Below are 13606 nucleotides of genomic sequence, written 5' to 3' on the forward strand. Positions count from 1 at the left end.
ACTTCTATTTATCGTTGTATTTTACTTTTATATTTTTTTTTTTACTTTTCTTCCTTCCCTGGTAGATTAATTAATGAATTAATTAATCTGAATAATCTGAGCAACTGTATAACCAATCCCTCTGGGATTAATAAAGTTCTTTGAATCTTGAATATTTATACTGTGCTTCCTTAGGTGTGGTGTCCTTCTGTTTGAACGAGGTCCAGTATGCCTCTGCACCCTGGCGCCTGGGAGGGAACACAAAGCGGGAATGGAGAAAGCTGATATTATTCCCATCTGAGTCTCCAGAGATCTACAACACCACATTAACATCTTACTAAGAGGTTAGAAAACAATGCTTATCTTTTGAACACCACTCGCTGACAGGTAAATTTCACAGTGAGCGCAGCTCTGAACTTTGTTTGCTCTGTGAGTGCCCCCTTGGAAAGACAGAACATCACCTGCCCATGCTCTGCCCATTCGGCTGGTCTCGCTCTCCCCACCACGCTGCCGCTGCCGCTCGTCTGCCTGCATCCCCAACGCCCCAGTCACCAATGCCTGTCTCCAGCCAACCCAGCATGTTTGCGCATGCAAATTCTTGCAGCAACCGTGACCTTAACTGATGGAGCAATCGTTGCGATTTATAAAATCGTGTTTATTCAAATCACGATTTTTGATCGATTTCGATATTTCGAAACCTACCTGTAAGGCTCTGTGGATTCTGTCACCTTCCATTACATTTTCGTACTGTTGTTTTATTTCTTTATTTGTTGCAGAACAAAGGTGCTCACGAAGTTCACAGATTTGTAAAATATGTCTGATGGTCCAGATGCATATTTACGATTGAGGCCAAGATGACCAGCCCCAAAGTAATATAGTAAACAATGGGGTGGTAAAAAATATTATGCCCATGTGAATGTTATCTTTAAAACCTCACAAAACACAATGTTAGCACACAAAACACACTCCTAACACAAGGAAGAAAAAAGATTCAGGAACCGGAATTACTTTACCATGCCAAAGCTCAGAAAGAAGGCGGTAGAGGCTCATGCTAAGGCGGGAGGCTACACTGCCATCTTCTAGAGTCTGTACATTGAAATTGAGTCATTTAATAATTTGTTTAAAAAATAAACCCTGCTGTAGTCGTAAGAGCAAGATTTCGAGAACTCTGCCCCGGACGTCTGCCAAGATGATTGCTGCTGACCTGGCCTCTTCTGGAGTCAGCCTTTCAAGGAACCCAGTTGTGATGGCTCTTCATCGTGATTGGTTTCAGAGCCATTATCTAAGAAGAACCCCTTTACTCAAGGAGTGGGACATCACAACCTTGACTGTGGTTTCCCCTTGAACATTTAAAAGGTAAAAATGAGTGTTGGAAGTATATGCTTTTGTCTGATGAGACTACATATGGATGTTTGACAAAGAAAGGGAGAGGCCTTCAACCCTAAGAACACAGTTCCCTTAGTTAAACGTGGTGAGAGCATCATGCTGTGGTGCTGTTTTGCAGCCTCATGAACGAGGAGCCTTGTTCATATCAATGGCATCATGAATAAAGAAAATTATGTTGACATTTTGAGGGAGAATATGCAAATCTTGGTGAGGATAGGCCTAGGTCATTTGTGGGTCTTCCAACAAGACAATGACCAAAAGCATACATCGAAATCAGTCCAAAAGTTCCTACAGGATACGAAAATCATGATCCTGGAGTGGCTCGCATGGAGCCCAGACCTCAATTCTATTGAGAATCTGTGGCAGGTGCTCAAAGTTAAATGTCAATGCTCAGAAACCAGCTAGAACAATTTGCAATGGAAGAATGTCATTAATTAATTCTGCTACATTTCATCTAGCACTTTGTGTTATTTGGCAGGCTCCCCCTGCAGGAATTTTATCCCTATGCTGCCATTTCTCAGCCAGTTCCAGCATTTGTGGATTGGGTAAATGAATACTCCTATGTGACTACTCACTGTTACAGGCATATGCTTGTTGTGTGCTGAGATGAGGATCAATCTTAGATGGGTTCCCTAAACAACATGGGTTAGATGGGTCTCAACAACATGCAGAAAATAAATAAAAGACCTGCCATCATGTTAAATAGCATTTGGAAGGGCTCTGGGAAAGTGGGGAGTTATTGAATGCCTTTTACTGAGGACTTTTACTTTCCCACATGATTTTTTTCCAGCTCATGTGAGTAATTGAATGTGCATTCCTCGGTTGACAGTTAATCTTCATCAGTGTATCTTCTTCCCATATTCCCTCCCCATTTTAAGTCCCAGTGGACCATAATTAATACGTTTATTCCTTTTCTTCTTTTAATTCCTGAAAATGAGATTGGACCACCATCCATCAAACAACATTTTGCCTGTCAGTGCAATATATTTTGGTAATACATATAATACATACAGACCACATATTCACCCCAAACCAGGAGAGTTGTGTTTTCTCTATCCCTTCAGATCAGTATGATAAAGTAAAAAGTGAAGTGATTGTCATTGTGATACACAGCAGCAGAGCACACGGTGCACACAGTGAAGTGTGGGCAGCCATGAAAGGAGCCCGGGGAGCAGTGTGTGGGGACGGTGCTTTGCTCAGTGGCACCTTGGCGGATACTACACTTGATCTCAGGCAAAAGGCCGAGAAGCGATGAGTGAGTGCAGATGGATAAACTATGAAGAATGTGATTCAGAAGGACATTGAGTTTGGAGGTCAGTGATGTTAATGGACTGGTGGGCAAACGATACAGGAAAAAGGGCTTCATATTTAAAATGATGTGTATTTGTAGTTCAATCATTCCACCAAATGGCAAGTGAATAAACAAATAAACACTAGACCTCCTACATGGCTACTGTTCATTGGTGGCATAATATTTTATTTTATGAAAAAATATCTAGAGACGTTGTATCCCACAAATCCATTATATGTTTAAGATAAAACGGATCTGTGTGCGTGTAAGCAAAACTGCTGAAATGTATTCCTTCTGAGGCAAGCCCAGAAAATGGACTACTCATTACAAATCTCATTCTGAGCTATGACTTCAAATCTCTGCTATGGAGAAGTGATTTTTAAAAAGCTTTATTAATAATTAATATCAAGCTGTAATATCAAGCTTTATTAATAACAAGCTGTCTCTTGGAGTACGTGTGTTTATACATTTTTATATATCCTGGGCAACAGTTCATGTTACAGGACTCAAACATATTGAAATCTAAAAAATATTGTAATACTGAGGATATTGCTTGGAAAAAAATTTCAGAAAAAATATGTGTAACCGGGTGGGAAACTCCAATTTCTCCCTATCTAAATATTGTATGCATTTGGCCCATGGGTGGCAGAAGATCACTGGGTCACTGTGAAGTGAGGGCTCAGGTTGTATCTTCCAGTTTCCACGAGTTGTTCCGGTGCGGTGCGGGCGCGCGAGCGGCAAAGGGACACGTGACGAGGCGTAGTGAACTCTGTATTGTTGAGGAGTGAAAAACGATCTTGTGTCCACGGAGCACGATTTGGTCGTGTTGTGTGGCATAAGCCATTTTGAGCAACATTATAAAGAGAGTTTCTAAGGAACCTGAGACTCGTATTTTTGGGTACTGTTATTTTGGATACTGTATTTTGGACACTGCTGTTTTTTTTCTGGATACTGTTGTTTTGGACACTGTTATTTTAGACAATGTATTTTATTTTATTCTTGTTATTTGTTCTTTGAAACCAGGGGTCCATGTTTATTTATTTATTCATTTAAAACCCAGCTGTTCTGAGCAGCTAGCAAATAAAGAACCCCACCGTTAAATTTACGGTTGTGTGGTGTCAATTTCTTGACCCGCCACATATGTAAACTTATTATCTGAAAAACTGAAGAAATCACAGCAGCCACAAACGCACAGCCCTGTTTATTCTATTGATTTATTCCGAGAGGGCAGCATATTCCTGTTTTGCCCAGAATTTATGAGTGTCTTCTCCCATAACTTTTAGAAGTATTACAACATTTCTCGGACGTCTGTTCCCGATTGCAATTAAATCAAAGTTAAAACCTGAACACAAACCATGAAACATACAGTAGATATTATCAACGAAACACCAGGAGTCGGACTGATCTTGACACTCGGAGCAGGAATCCTGGAATAATAGATTATGAAATAAATTTTAGAACAGGTACAAGATATAAAGTGCTGTGTGTAAACCCATGTAAATGACAAAACAACAAAAAAAAAAACCTCAGCCTGTAAATGTGTTACTAGAGTGAGGACAGTAGGTGAAAGAGAACTATAAAGAAAATGACAATAGTGGCGGCGCATGCTTTGTGAAGCGTGTGACTCAGGCTCTGCCTGAATCCACATTTACAGCCGAGTATCACAGCAAACGCTGGAAGGTGCGCAATTCCGGCATTTCCAGCAAAAGCATTCTGATTATAAAATCATGTTGCGGTGCATTAAAATAAATCCTAGCTAGTTCAGCAGACTTTTATTTGAACTACAGACGATATGATAATAAACATCTTGGAGTGCTGCACCAAAATGAATGCCATTTGAAGTAGATGTATTACACCTTTGTCAAATAAAAATTGGAAGCTGCTTGGGCAAACAAGCTCTGTCATAATGAGGGTTTTTTTTTTTCCACAACCACCAGGATTTTCCACTCATCTCAGCTTGAGGATAATAAGTCCCCAGCATAACATTGGGACTGAATTACTGCCATTCTAATTTAGCGCAGAGACAAGTCAATAGATAAGATAAGGCTGTGATGCATCTTCAGCATGAGCGCAGTTGCTGGATGACAGTAATCAAGAGGCCCTCTAATTGTGCTAGTAAAATGTCAGCGCCTCGCTTCTCAACACAGGGTTTTAGTTTGTTCCGCCTACATCGCTTCAGCCAGAAAGGAGGTGTCGTGTGTGCATCAGAAACTACTGCCCTGATTCGACAGGGATTCATCTAAATTCCTGACATTCAGAGATTTCTGAATGAGCCACACAGAGACGGTAGATTCCATAACATTTCACCTACTAAAAGCTCCTAATATTAACTAGAGTTCACATTTGAGAACAAAATAAATCTATTTTGCATCATAAAATTGTAGTTCCCATCCCCTCCCTCGTCATGTTTTTACATAAGAACCATTCATCTTTTTATTTTTTAGATTGAAATTGGTGAACTATTAAGTCCAATAAGGCAGTGTTTGTGTCGTTGCTAGACCTACCAAAGATGGGACCGTCTATACGGAGGCACTTCATCACAGAACTTCATACTGATGATAATATTGAAAAAAATATTGATTTTGATAAACTGAGATCAGATGATGTTAAGTATATTTAAAAATGTACATAAATGTCAAGTAATAATCCCTGAGGTGGGCCAGGTTTCTATCACTGTACCCTCTCCATGCATGCTGGACTGGATGGCCAGAACGAACACAGCACACCTACAACTTCAAAGCTCTGCAGAGTTCTGAAATATTCAGAGGAAACTGTTGGAGATGAGCTTCCCTTCTTCATCTTTCCCCACGTCTCACTGCGACGTGATCGATGGTTCCAGAAGAGAAGACCATCCATCTGTAAGTAGAAGGCACATGCCGAAGCTGAGGGAAGTCTTTGGGATGAAACCAGATGGGCTGGTCTTCAGGCTCCATGCACAAAAGTTCATCTTGTGCATCCAGGAACCCTTTGCTGATCCACTCATCTTGCCTCACAGTCCGATTTCAACACATCAACTGTCTAATACGTTCCGACCCTTAAAAGATGTATGTATGTAGCCTGGAGCTTAAATAACGAAGAAATGTAGCCATGGTTTTCTGCTGATCAGATAATTCAAAGTTTTGTGCTTCATCAGAACGTGTCCTCACAGCAACTGTGAGACAAAGTGGACAAGACGTCCCGCTAGTCACTTTATGTGTCTAAAACTCTGTCCCAGTCTGACCCTTTTTGATGTTGAGGCCACTGGTCTGCAAGGATGAAAGTGCCTACCCCTTTTACACGCTCTTTCACTCTCTGGAGGCTTATTAAAAGCGTTACTTGTCCAACTACATGAATTTCTTTTCTTGAAGAGTAGTGTGTGCGCATTAAGACTTCCCCTCCTCCTGAATGAAGCTCAGTCCATTTGACAAAGCAGGCAGGAAGTGAAGGGACAGAAAAAGCAGAAATATTTAATTTCATGTTTCACGAGCACATCTGCTCCTAGGCACGCTGGGCCCAGACTCTCAGATGCTCGTTTGATAGGGAATATATAACGGGGAAGTCGGAACTTTAGAGAAGTCGCTTCAGAAGTAACGTTGAAAGAAGTAAAAGGAATTCAGCAGCTGATTTGTGTTTCCTTGTGGTGCTGCTTAAATCTGGGTCTGATTTTGGGGATAATGAGCTGTTTATGGGTGTGGCTACCGGACGCCCTCCTGTTTTTTGCCATAATTCTCATGGGGAAGATCAAGGAGAACTTGTGAGGACAGGACCAGTCCACCGCCTTACAGGAAATACGATCAGGCAGGAACACAGTGTTTCTGTGTTGACTTTAGAGGAGGCAAAGGTCAGAGTTGAGTAGGCCAGCTGCGATATAGCTGACATCCGTCAAATCACAGGTGACACGTTAGAGAACATCCACGCTTCCTCCGACATACGCGCTGACATTCAGTTTCAGGAAATCTACTTCACCTTGTTATTTCGTGACCTTGACAGCCACACTTTATGTCCAGCCCCGTGTGAATGAAAGGAAGCGGATGATGGGGGGCCTCAGCAATATAGCCACATAGTGTGAGATATGGACGCTGTCAGTTCTTGTAACTCATTCAACCGTAGAAATCTCTTTGCCTGCCTATCAGTCTATTAGTCCACGCAGCATTCAGCAAGCAAGTTGCAGAATTAATATATGAATACATGCACGTCATGCACAATCCCATGTGAACATATGAACACTTTTTTTATTAATCGATATTCAGGGCGTCCATTCACTTTGCCGGTAGGAATGATTTTTGCTGATCAGGGTGCATGTGGAATATACTGATGTCTGCGACTGCGATCTGGATTTTGTTCCTTTTCATATATTTGAAGTCACGAGGTGAAATCATCCCCGAGTCGCTACCTGTAAAATTGTGAGCTCGTGCCTCCGAGAGCGGCAGATAAGCAAACTAATCTACTAAACACACAGCTAGTCTTTATGGCGTGAAGAAAACACGAAGATATATGGTTACAAATTTACATAAAATGCGTCATGCTATTGTAAAAAAAAGTGCTGTAGCATCACCCACTTTTACAATTATTATTTTCAAGACGTGACTGTGTTTGTTGCAGCCTTTTCCTCATCAACATTGCCCCCTACTGAGGATTCATCTAGAAATGCAGAATTAAGTACGCAATGCTGCTGTTCTGTTAAAGTAACAAAAGCCCATATGTCACACACTGATCAAATATTGATTTACCTAAAGCGTTTATTGCGGAATGTCCTTATTTTCATTAAACATTGTCACGATGTGTCTTGGGAAATAGACTTTGTTATCCTGTACTATTCCCTGAGCAATACATACATTTATTGCAACTTTCCCTATTTAATCCTGATTATTTGTGCATTTTACACACTTCCTTGACTACTTCAGAGTCACTGTTGAACAGAGCCTTCATGAACGTGATGCATGATGTTCAATTCACATACAGAACAGGCCAAAGGTTTTCACAAACCTTCTCATTCAATGTGTTTTTCTTTATTTTCATGACCATTTTCATTGGTAGATTCTCAATGAAGACATCAAAACTATGAATGAACACATGAGGAGTTATTTAAAGTGAAGTGATTGTCACATGTAATACACAGCAGCACAGCACACGATGCACACAGTGAAATTTGTCCTCTGCATTTAACCCATCACCCTGAGTGAGCAGTGGGCAGCCATGACAAGCGCCCGGGGAGCAGTGTGTGGGGACGGTGCTTTGCTCAGTGGCACCTCAGTGGCACCTTGGCGGATCGGGAATCGAACCAGCAACCTTCTGATTACAGGGCCGTTTCCTTAACCACTAGGCCACCACTGCCCCCTAGTTATGTACTTAACAAAGCAGTAATCAGAGAAAAGAGTGTCTATTTTGCAGAAACTACAATATAAAACTTGTTTTCAGCTATTTCACCTTTTTTTGTTAAGTACATAACTCCACATGTGTTCATTCATAGTTTTGATGCCTTCAGTGAGAATCTACCAACGTAAATGGTCATGAAAATAAAGAAAACACATTGAATGAGGAGGTGTGTCCAAACCTTTGGCCTCTACTGTGTATGATGTGTATTCAAGTGTGTTCAATAAAAAGCCTGATAAAAAATGGGATCGAGGGCAGAGCTTTATGATCTTTTTGTGTTCCCCTGTGAAATAATGTACAGTGGTGTACATTGTGCGTCTCACCTGTGCTGGTAAAAATAAAAACGGAGCCATGTGAAAACGACCTGTTTGCAACTCCTGCCACCGCGTCCGTGACCCGAAACGGAGGTCTCGTGTTTTTTCCCGTGTCGGTGGGGTGCTGGTGGGTGGGGGACTCGGGTGCGAGCGGGACTTCGTCCAATCGCTGCGCGGCGGGGGCGGGCGCAACCCGCGCCGCGAGTATTAAACCCCGCCTTCCCCGGTCCAGAAGCGCACTGGTCTCCGCACCGCGACACCCCAACAAAATGTGACACCTCGATTTCGTTTTTTTTTTTTTTTTAAGTCCCGAATCATGGGGGACTCCTGGAACTCCAGCAGCAAGGGGGGGTCCAACCAGTCCGTCCCGGACCCCGAGCGTTTCAGCAGGCTGGAGGACATCGACGTGCCCGCCGACGGCAGCCCGACGCTGAGGATCGTCATCTCCGTCGTCTACTCCGTGGTGTGCGCCGTGGGCCTGGTGGGCAACGCGATGGTCTTCTTTCTCATGAAGGTGAGGCGGGGTCGGAAGAGGTCCACCATCAACTTCTACATCCTGAACCTGGCCGTGACCGACTTCCAGTTCGTGCTGACGCTGCCGTTCTGGGCGGCCGAGAACGCGCTGGACTTCAGCTGGCCGTTCGGCAACGCCATGTGCAAGATCATCCTGTCGGTGACGGTGATGAACGTGTACGCCAGCGTCTTCTTCCTCACCGCCATGAGCGTGGCCCGGTACTGGTCCGTCGCCTCGGCGCTGAAGGACCGCAGCCGGGTGCGCGCCTGCTCCGTCAGGTGGGTGTGCGCGCTCCTGTGGGCGTCGGCCACCGCGGCGTCGGTGCCCACGGCGGTCTTCGCCACGGAGACGCGCGTGTTCAACGACAAGCTGTGCCTCCTGAAGTTCCCCGACCAGTACCTGCTGGCGCTGTACCACCTGCACAGGATCCTGATCGCCTTCGTCCTCCCCATGTGCGTCGTGAGCGTGTGTTACGTCATGCTGCTGCGCCTCATACGCCTGAGGAGCATGAACAACAACCACCCGAAGCGGCGGTCCCGGGTCACCAGGTCCGTGGCCATCGTGGTGCTCTCCTTCTTCATCTGCTGGCTGCCGAACCACGCCATCACCTTCTGGAGCGTCCTGGTCAAGTTCAACCTGGCGCAGTGGGACGAGGCGTACTACGCGGCGCACACGTACATGTTCCCCGTGTCGGCGTGCCTGGCGCACACCAACAGCTGCCTGAACCCCTTGCTGTACTGCCTGATGCGCAGCGAGATCCGCAAGACGATTAAAAGCCTGTGCTGGCGGATGTCGTCGCCCGCCGGAGCGCCCGGGGGCTGCCAGGTCCGCCCGTTCTCCGGGACGCGCCACGCCGACCCGGACGACACGCAGGCGGCGATCCCGCTGCACACGGTGGACACGGAGAACTGCGGCGTGTCGGCGGCGACTTTATTAGCGGCGGAACAAACACGCGAAGTGTCCGCATGCGTAAAATAGTAGATATTTCCAGGTATATGTATATTCCTATAGGTATGTGTGTGTGTGTGTGTGTGTATATATGTGCATATGTGGAGCGTATGTATATATATATATATATTCCAACGTTTCGAGGCGTCTTTTCTCTTTCTTTTACTCTTTTTCTTAAATTTCTGTAAATTGTTCCGGCGCGGCGTACCCGACTGGCGAGAGCACAGTCGTGCGTACGCGCGTAAAGAAGATCCCAGGTTCGAACCACACTTAACCCTGAGTGTCTCGGTGTGAGTGTCTGACTGTCCCTGTAACTACTGATTGTAAGCCGCTCTGGATAAGGGCGTCTGGTAAATGCTGTAAATGCTGTAAATGTATACGGCGGTCTCGCCGTTTTAACGGGAACGTGTGGCGAAGTAAAGCTCTTGCGCATGCGTCGTAGTTCAAGTTCAAGGTCCCGTTTTTCGATATCGTGAAGGAGATCGAGATTATTTCCGAATATTAAACTGTATAAAACGCCGTGCACGGCGGTGTGCATTATTGTTATAAAAGTACTGTTTTTTTTTCTAAATGTATTTTGTTATATTGTACTTTTTCCCGCCAGCAGAATCGAAAACCCCTACTCAGACCATCAATCCCCACGTTTTAATTAAGTTTTCATTCGTTCTTTTTTGTAATGATGCGTGATTTCGCATTGTTGGCGGGGCGTTTTAAATACGGTGTAAAAATGGGTGTGGCCTTATTTCTAATGCGCATTTAAAAGTGTGCAACGTTTTCTACGTCATTTCGACCCCATTCTACTGTGAAGAGACGCAAGGCTTTGGGTCCAGTTTGAGATAAAATGACCTGATGGTTATTTGGTGATACCAGGCTGTTTAAATAGACCTGTGTATATGTTGGCGTTGTACATTTCTTTGTTTGTGCGACTGAGGTGACTGTAATGATTAATACGCAGTATTGGTACATAATCATGGGCCCTGATGGTTGGGCGGATTGTCAGTATTCTCGATTGCTCTTGTATTTTTTCTTATTATATTACAAACATATGAATAATGAATTCTGCCGTTCTGCGATACAGACGGGAGGTCACAATGCAAAGAAGGTGTATGGCATTTATTTGATATTGTAATTGCACCAAATGTTTCTGTTATGGAGAGTATATATTTGAAGGAGGTGATTGTATTTACCAGAACTCGTCTACTGATGTAAAGAGTAATAAAGTGTTTCTTTTTGTGTGTGTGTCATTATAGCCATAAAGAAACGTCTTGTTATTACAATTACGACATCCTGTTCTTGTTATTTGTTCACACAAGTATGTACCGTCACCTTTAAGAATTACTATGTTGGCTCATTTCTGTTTTGCCAGCTCTGAAAGTAGAATTTTAATATGACACATCCTATAGTGTAAATTCTTTGGTGTGCTGTGAAATGCGGTTCTCTTCGTTCAACATACTATGTAAAAAGGGTTTGTGACACACCTATAAATTGTTCCAATAATTTTTTTCCCCCAGCATTTATTTGAATGAAATGTTCCTGTTTAAAAATGAAAAAAAAACTTTGATCTCAGTCACCAAAAAAAATCAGATTTTTGAAAAGCCGTGTCATTGATGTCAATAAAGCATTACGTAAAGATCTTTGAGAGTTTTTACATATTTATGTATTGTCGATGGGATACATCATTCACCTCTGAATACAAAAAGTACCAGGATAAGAACACGTTATACAATATTGGGGGGGGGGGGGGGGGGGGGGGGGGGTTCACGTGTCGGCTGTCACACGTATGTTGACATATGTAGGAATTCGTACTGTTAAACAGGATGTATATTTTCAGGAATAAATGAACTAACCTGGAGGGCTGTGGGTCTGTGGGAAGGAGGGGGGTGTTTACAATATCTGGTGCGTTTTAAGATGTGCTGATCTGCTCGTAATAAGTCAATTGTTGATTAGCACACTAAAAGTGATGAATCATTCTGGCATCTAGATGTGGTTCACCAGTTTGTTGTTGGGTGTGTAAACTTTCTTGCAAAGTTCTCATAGTGGATATATCCATCTGGACCCACACCAGCATCTCTAAAGAGTTCGTCAACTACAAGGGGGAGAAAAAGAATCGTTAATCCTTCCACATAATGTGCACACTAAATAAAAAGACAGGAGAGCAGACCAAACTAAACAAGATATGTAATTCACTAAATTGTGTGGATTTTCATGCATTTACATTTACATAATTTACTAGACGCCCTTATCCAGAGCGACTTACAATCAGTAGTTACAGGGACAGTCCCCCCCTGGGGACACACAGGGTTAAGTGTCTTGCTCAGGGACACGATGGTAGTAAGTGGGGTTTGAACCTGGGTCTTCTGGTTCATAGGCGAGTGTGTTACCAACTAGGCTACTACCACTATTGTGTTGGAAATAGTACGTGCATTTTTTAAGCAGAAGTGCTAAAACGGCTCTCAATTTCTTCTGTAAAAAACGCAAACAGCTTCCTGTCCACGCATTTACGTACGAATATTAAACTTATAGTTTCTGTTCATCCTACCTTCTCGATCTGTCAGTTTCTCTCCCAGCCCTGTGAGTTTGGCCCTGAGGTCAGATGCCAGGATGTAGCCTTTCTTTTGTTTGTCAGTCATTCGCATTGCCTCCAGTATTTCAGTTCTCGGATCCTCCTGCTGAATCTGCTTATGCATTATAATGAGGAAGGTGGAGAAGTCCAGCTCCCCATTCCTATCTAAAGCAAGTGAAACGTGTAGTCATTACCCAAATTAGAGCAATATAACAGTAAACAGTTGCTAAGATTTACTAAACTGTCCATATACAAAGAAAAAGTAACAGAGTTTCACCTATTTTTTGGATGTGCAGGTGCCTCTCGACCTCTTTATAGGTGGGGCTTGCACCCAGGCAGCGCATCACGGTGATCAGATCATTGGCTTCAATTTTACCTCTCTGCTTCTTGTCATAGAGTGAAAAGCATTCCTTGAATTCTGAAATCAATGAGAAACAGAGCACTGTGTTGAATCCTGGTTTGTACAGTAGCCTTCGTACTTTTTTCATCCGAGAACAGAATAAATGAGTAAAACAAGACATTATTCTATCTGTAAGAAAAGCTGTTCTCTTCTTGGTTTTTCCTCGTTCATTTTTCAGTGAAACTAGAAAATTAGAATGTATCTGAATTGATAGCATGTCAACAATGCTATTTGCACAGTGGAACAACTTCCATTTCAGTTCTTTTCCCAGTCTGGTTATTGTCTATGTTCTGTCATGTAGAACTAAATAGAGACAATTTCTGCATGGTTGCCCAGCAACAAAATCACGAGAAGAAGGATAAAACAGCAAGTAAATGTGCAACATGCATCAACATGAATTTGTCCTTTTTTACATATATTATCTGATCAGAAACATGAACATCGGATATCCTATAAGCAGCAGTCTAACACTTAACACCAGGACTGACACTGACATACCATTTATTTGATCCTGTGAGAGGAACTTTGCCTGCAACAAAGAAAATCAGGAGCCATGAACCCTCAAAGTAAGCTGTTCATTACGGCAATGGCTGCTAATTCCATATAAGGATACTCGCCATGTCTTCTGCTGTGTGATCTTCGCCTCGTCGGTGTCCCTTGTAATTCTGAATTTAAAGGTCCCATGCAGGGGTAATTGATAGTGTGTTTCCATGGCCACCAACAAATGCTACTCCCAGTATCACTTGTCTGTACTGCTACTGGAATTGCATCCAGGGTAAAGTAATCACCTGGCATTACAAATTGTAACCTATAGCCTATTTTGATTTGAATGATTTACTTGCCGTAAGCAGCTAATTAT

General features: G+C 43.2%; 2 protein-coding genes across 2 annotated transcripts; one reads left to right on the plus strand and one right to left on the minus strand.

The window, feature by feature from the left end:
• Nucleotides 1-8569: 8569 nt before the first annotated feature.
• Nucleotides 8570-11418, plus strand: LOC114766939 (relaxin-3 receptor 1-like). The gene has a single exon (XM_028958316.1). The coding sequence runs from the start codon at nucleotides 8639-8641 to the stop codon at nucleotides 9812-9814; it is 1176 nt and encodes a 391-aa protein (XP_028814149.1). The 5' UTR covers nucleotides 8570-8638; the 3' UTR covers nucleotides 9815-11418.
• Nucleotides 11419-11527: 109 nt separating this feature from the next.
• LOC114766940 (calmodulin-like protein 4) lies at nucleotides 11528-13606 on the minus strand. The gene is made up of 5 exons (XM_028958317.1): nucleotides 13365-13606; nucleotides 13246-13276; nucleotides 12625-12765; nucleotides 12324-12512; nucleotides 11528-11870 (listed from the first exon to the last, which is right to left on the minus strand). Exons 1-5 carry the CDS (start codon nucleotides 13365-13367, stop codon nucleotides 11773-11775), a joined length of 462 nt encoding a protein of 153 aa, XP_028814150.1. The 5' UTR covers nucleotides 13368-13606; the 3' UTR covers nucleotides 11528-11772.

This window comes from Denticeps clupeoides, chromosome 17, assembly GCF_900700375.1.
Source record: "Denticeps clupeoides chromosome 17, fDenClu1.1, whole genome shotgun sequence".
In the NCBI taxonomy this organism is placed as follows: domain Eukaryota; kingdom Metazoa; phylum Chordata; class Actinopteri; order Clupeiformes; family Denticipitidae; genus Denticeps; species Denticeps clupeoides.

Coding starts and splice junctions, on each gene's coding strand:
- LOC114766939 (XM_028958316.1), top strand. CDS start 8,639: ATGGGGGACTCCTGGAACTCCAGCAGCAAGGGGGGGTCCAACCAGTCC.
- LOC114766940 (XM_028958317.1), bottom strand. Junction 12,766..13,245: donor CTCACAGGATCAAATAAATG/GTATGTCAGTGT, acceptor CATTGATTTCAG/AATTCAAGGAATGCTTTTCA. Junction 12,513..12,624: donor CCTGCACATCCAAAAAATAG/GTGAAACTCTGT, acceptor CACTTGCTTTAG/ATAGGAATGGGGAGCTGGAC.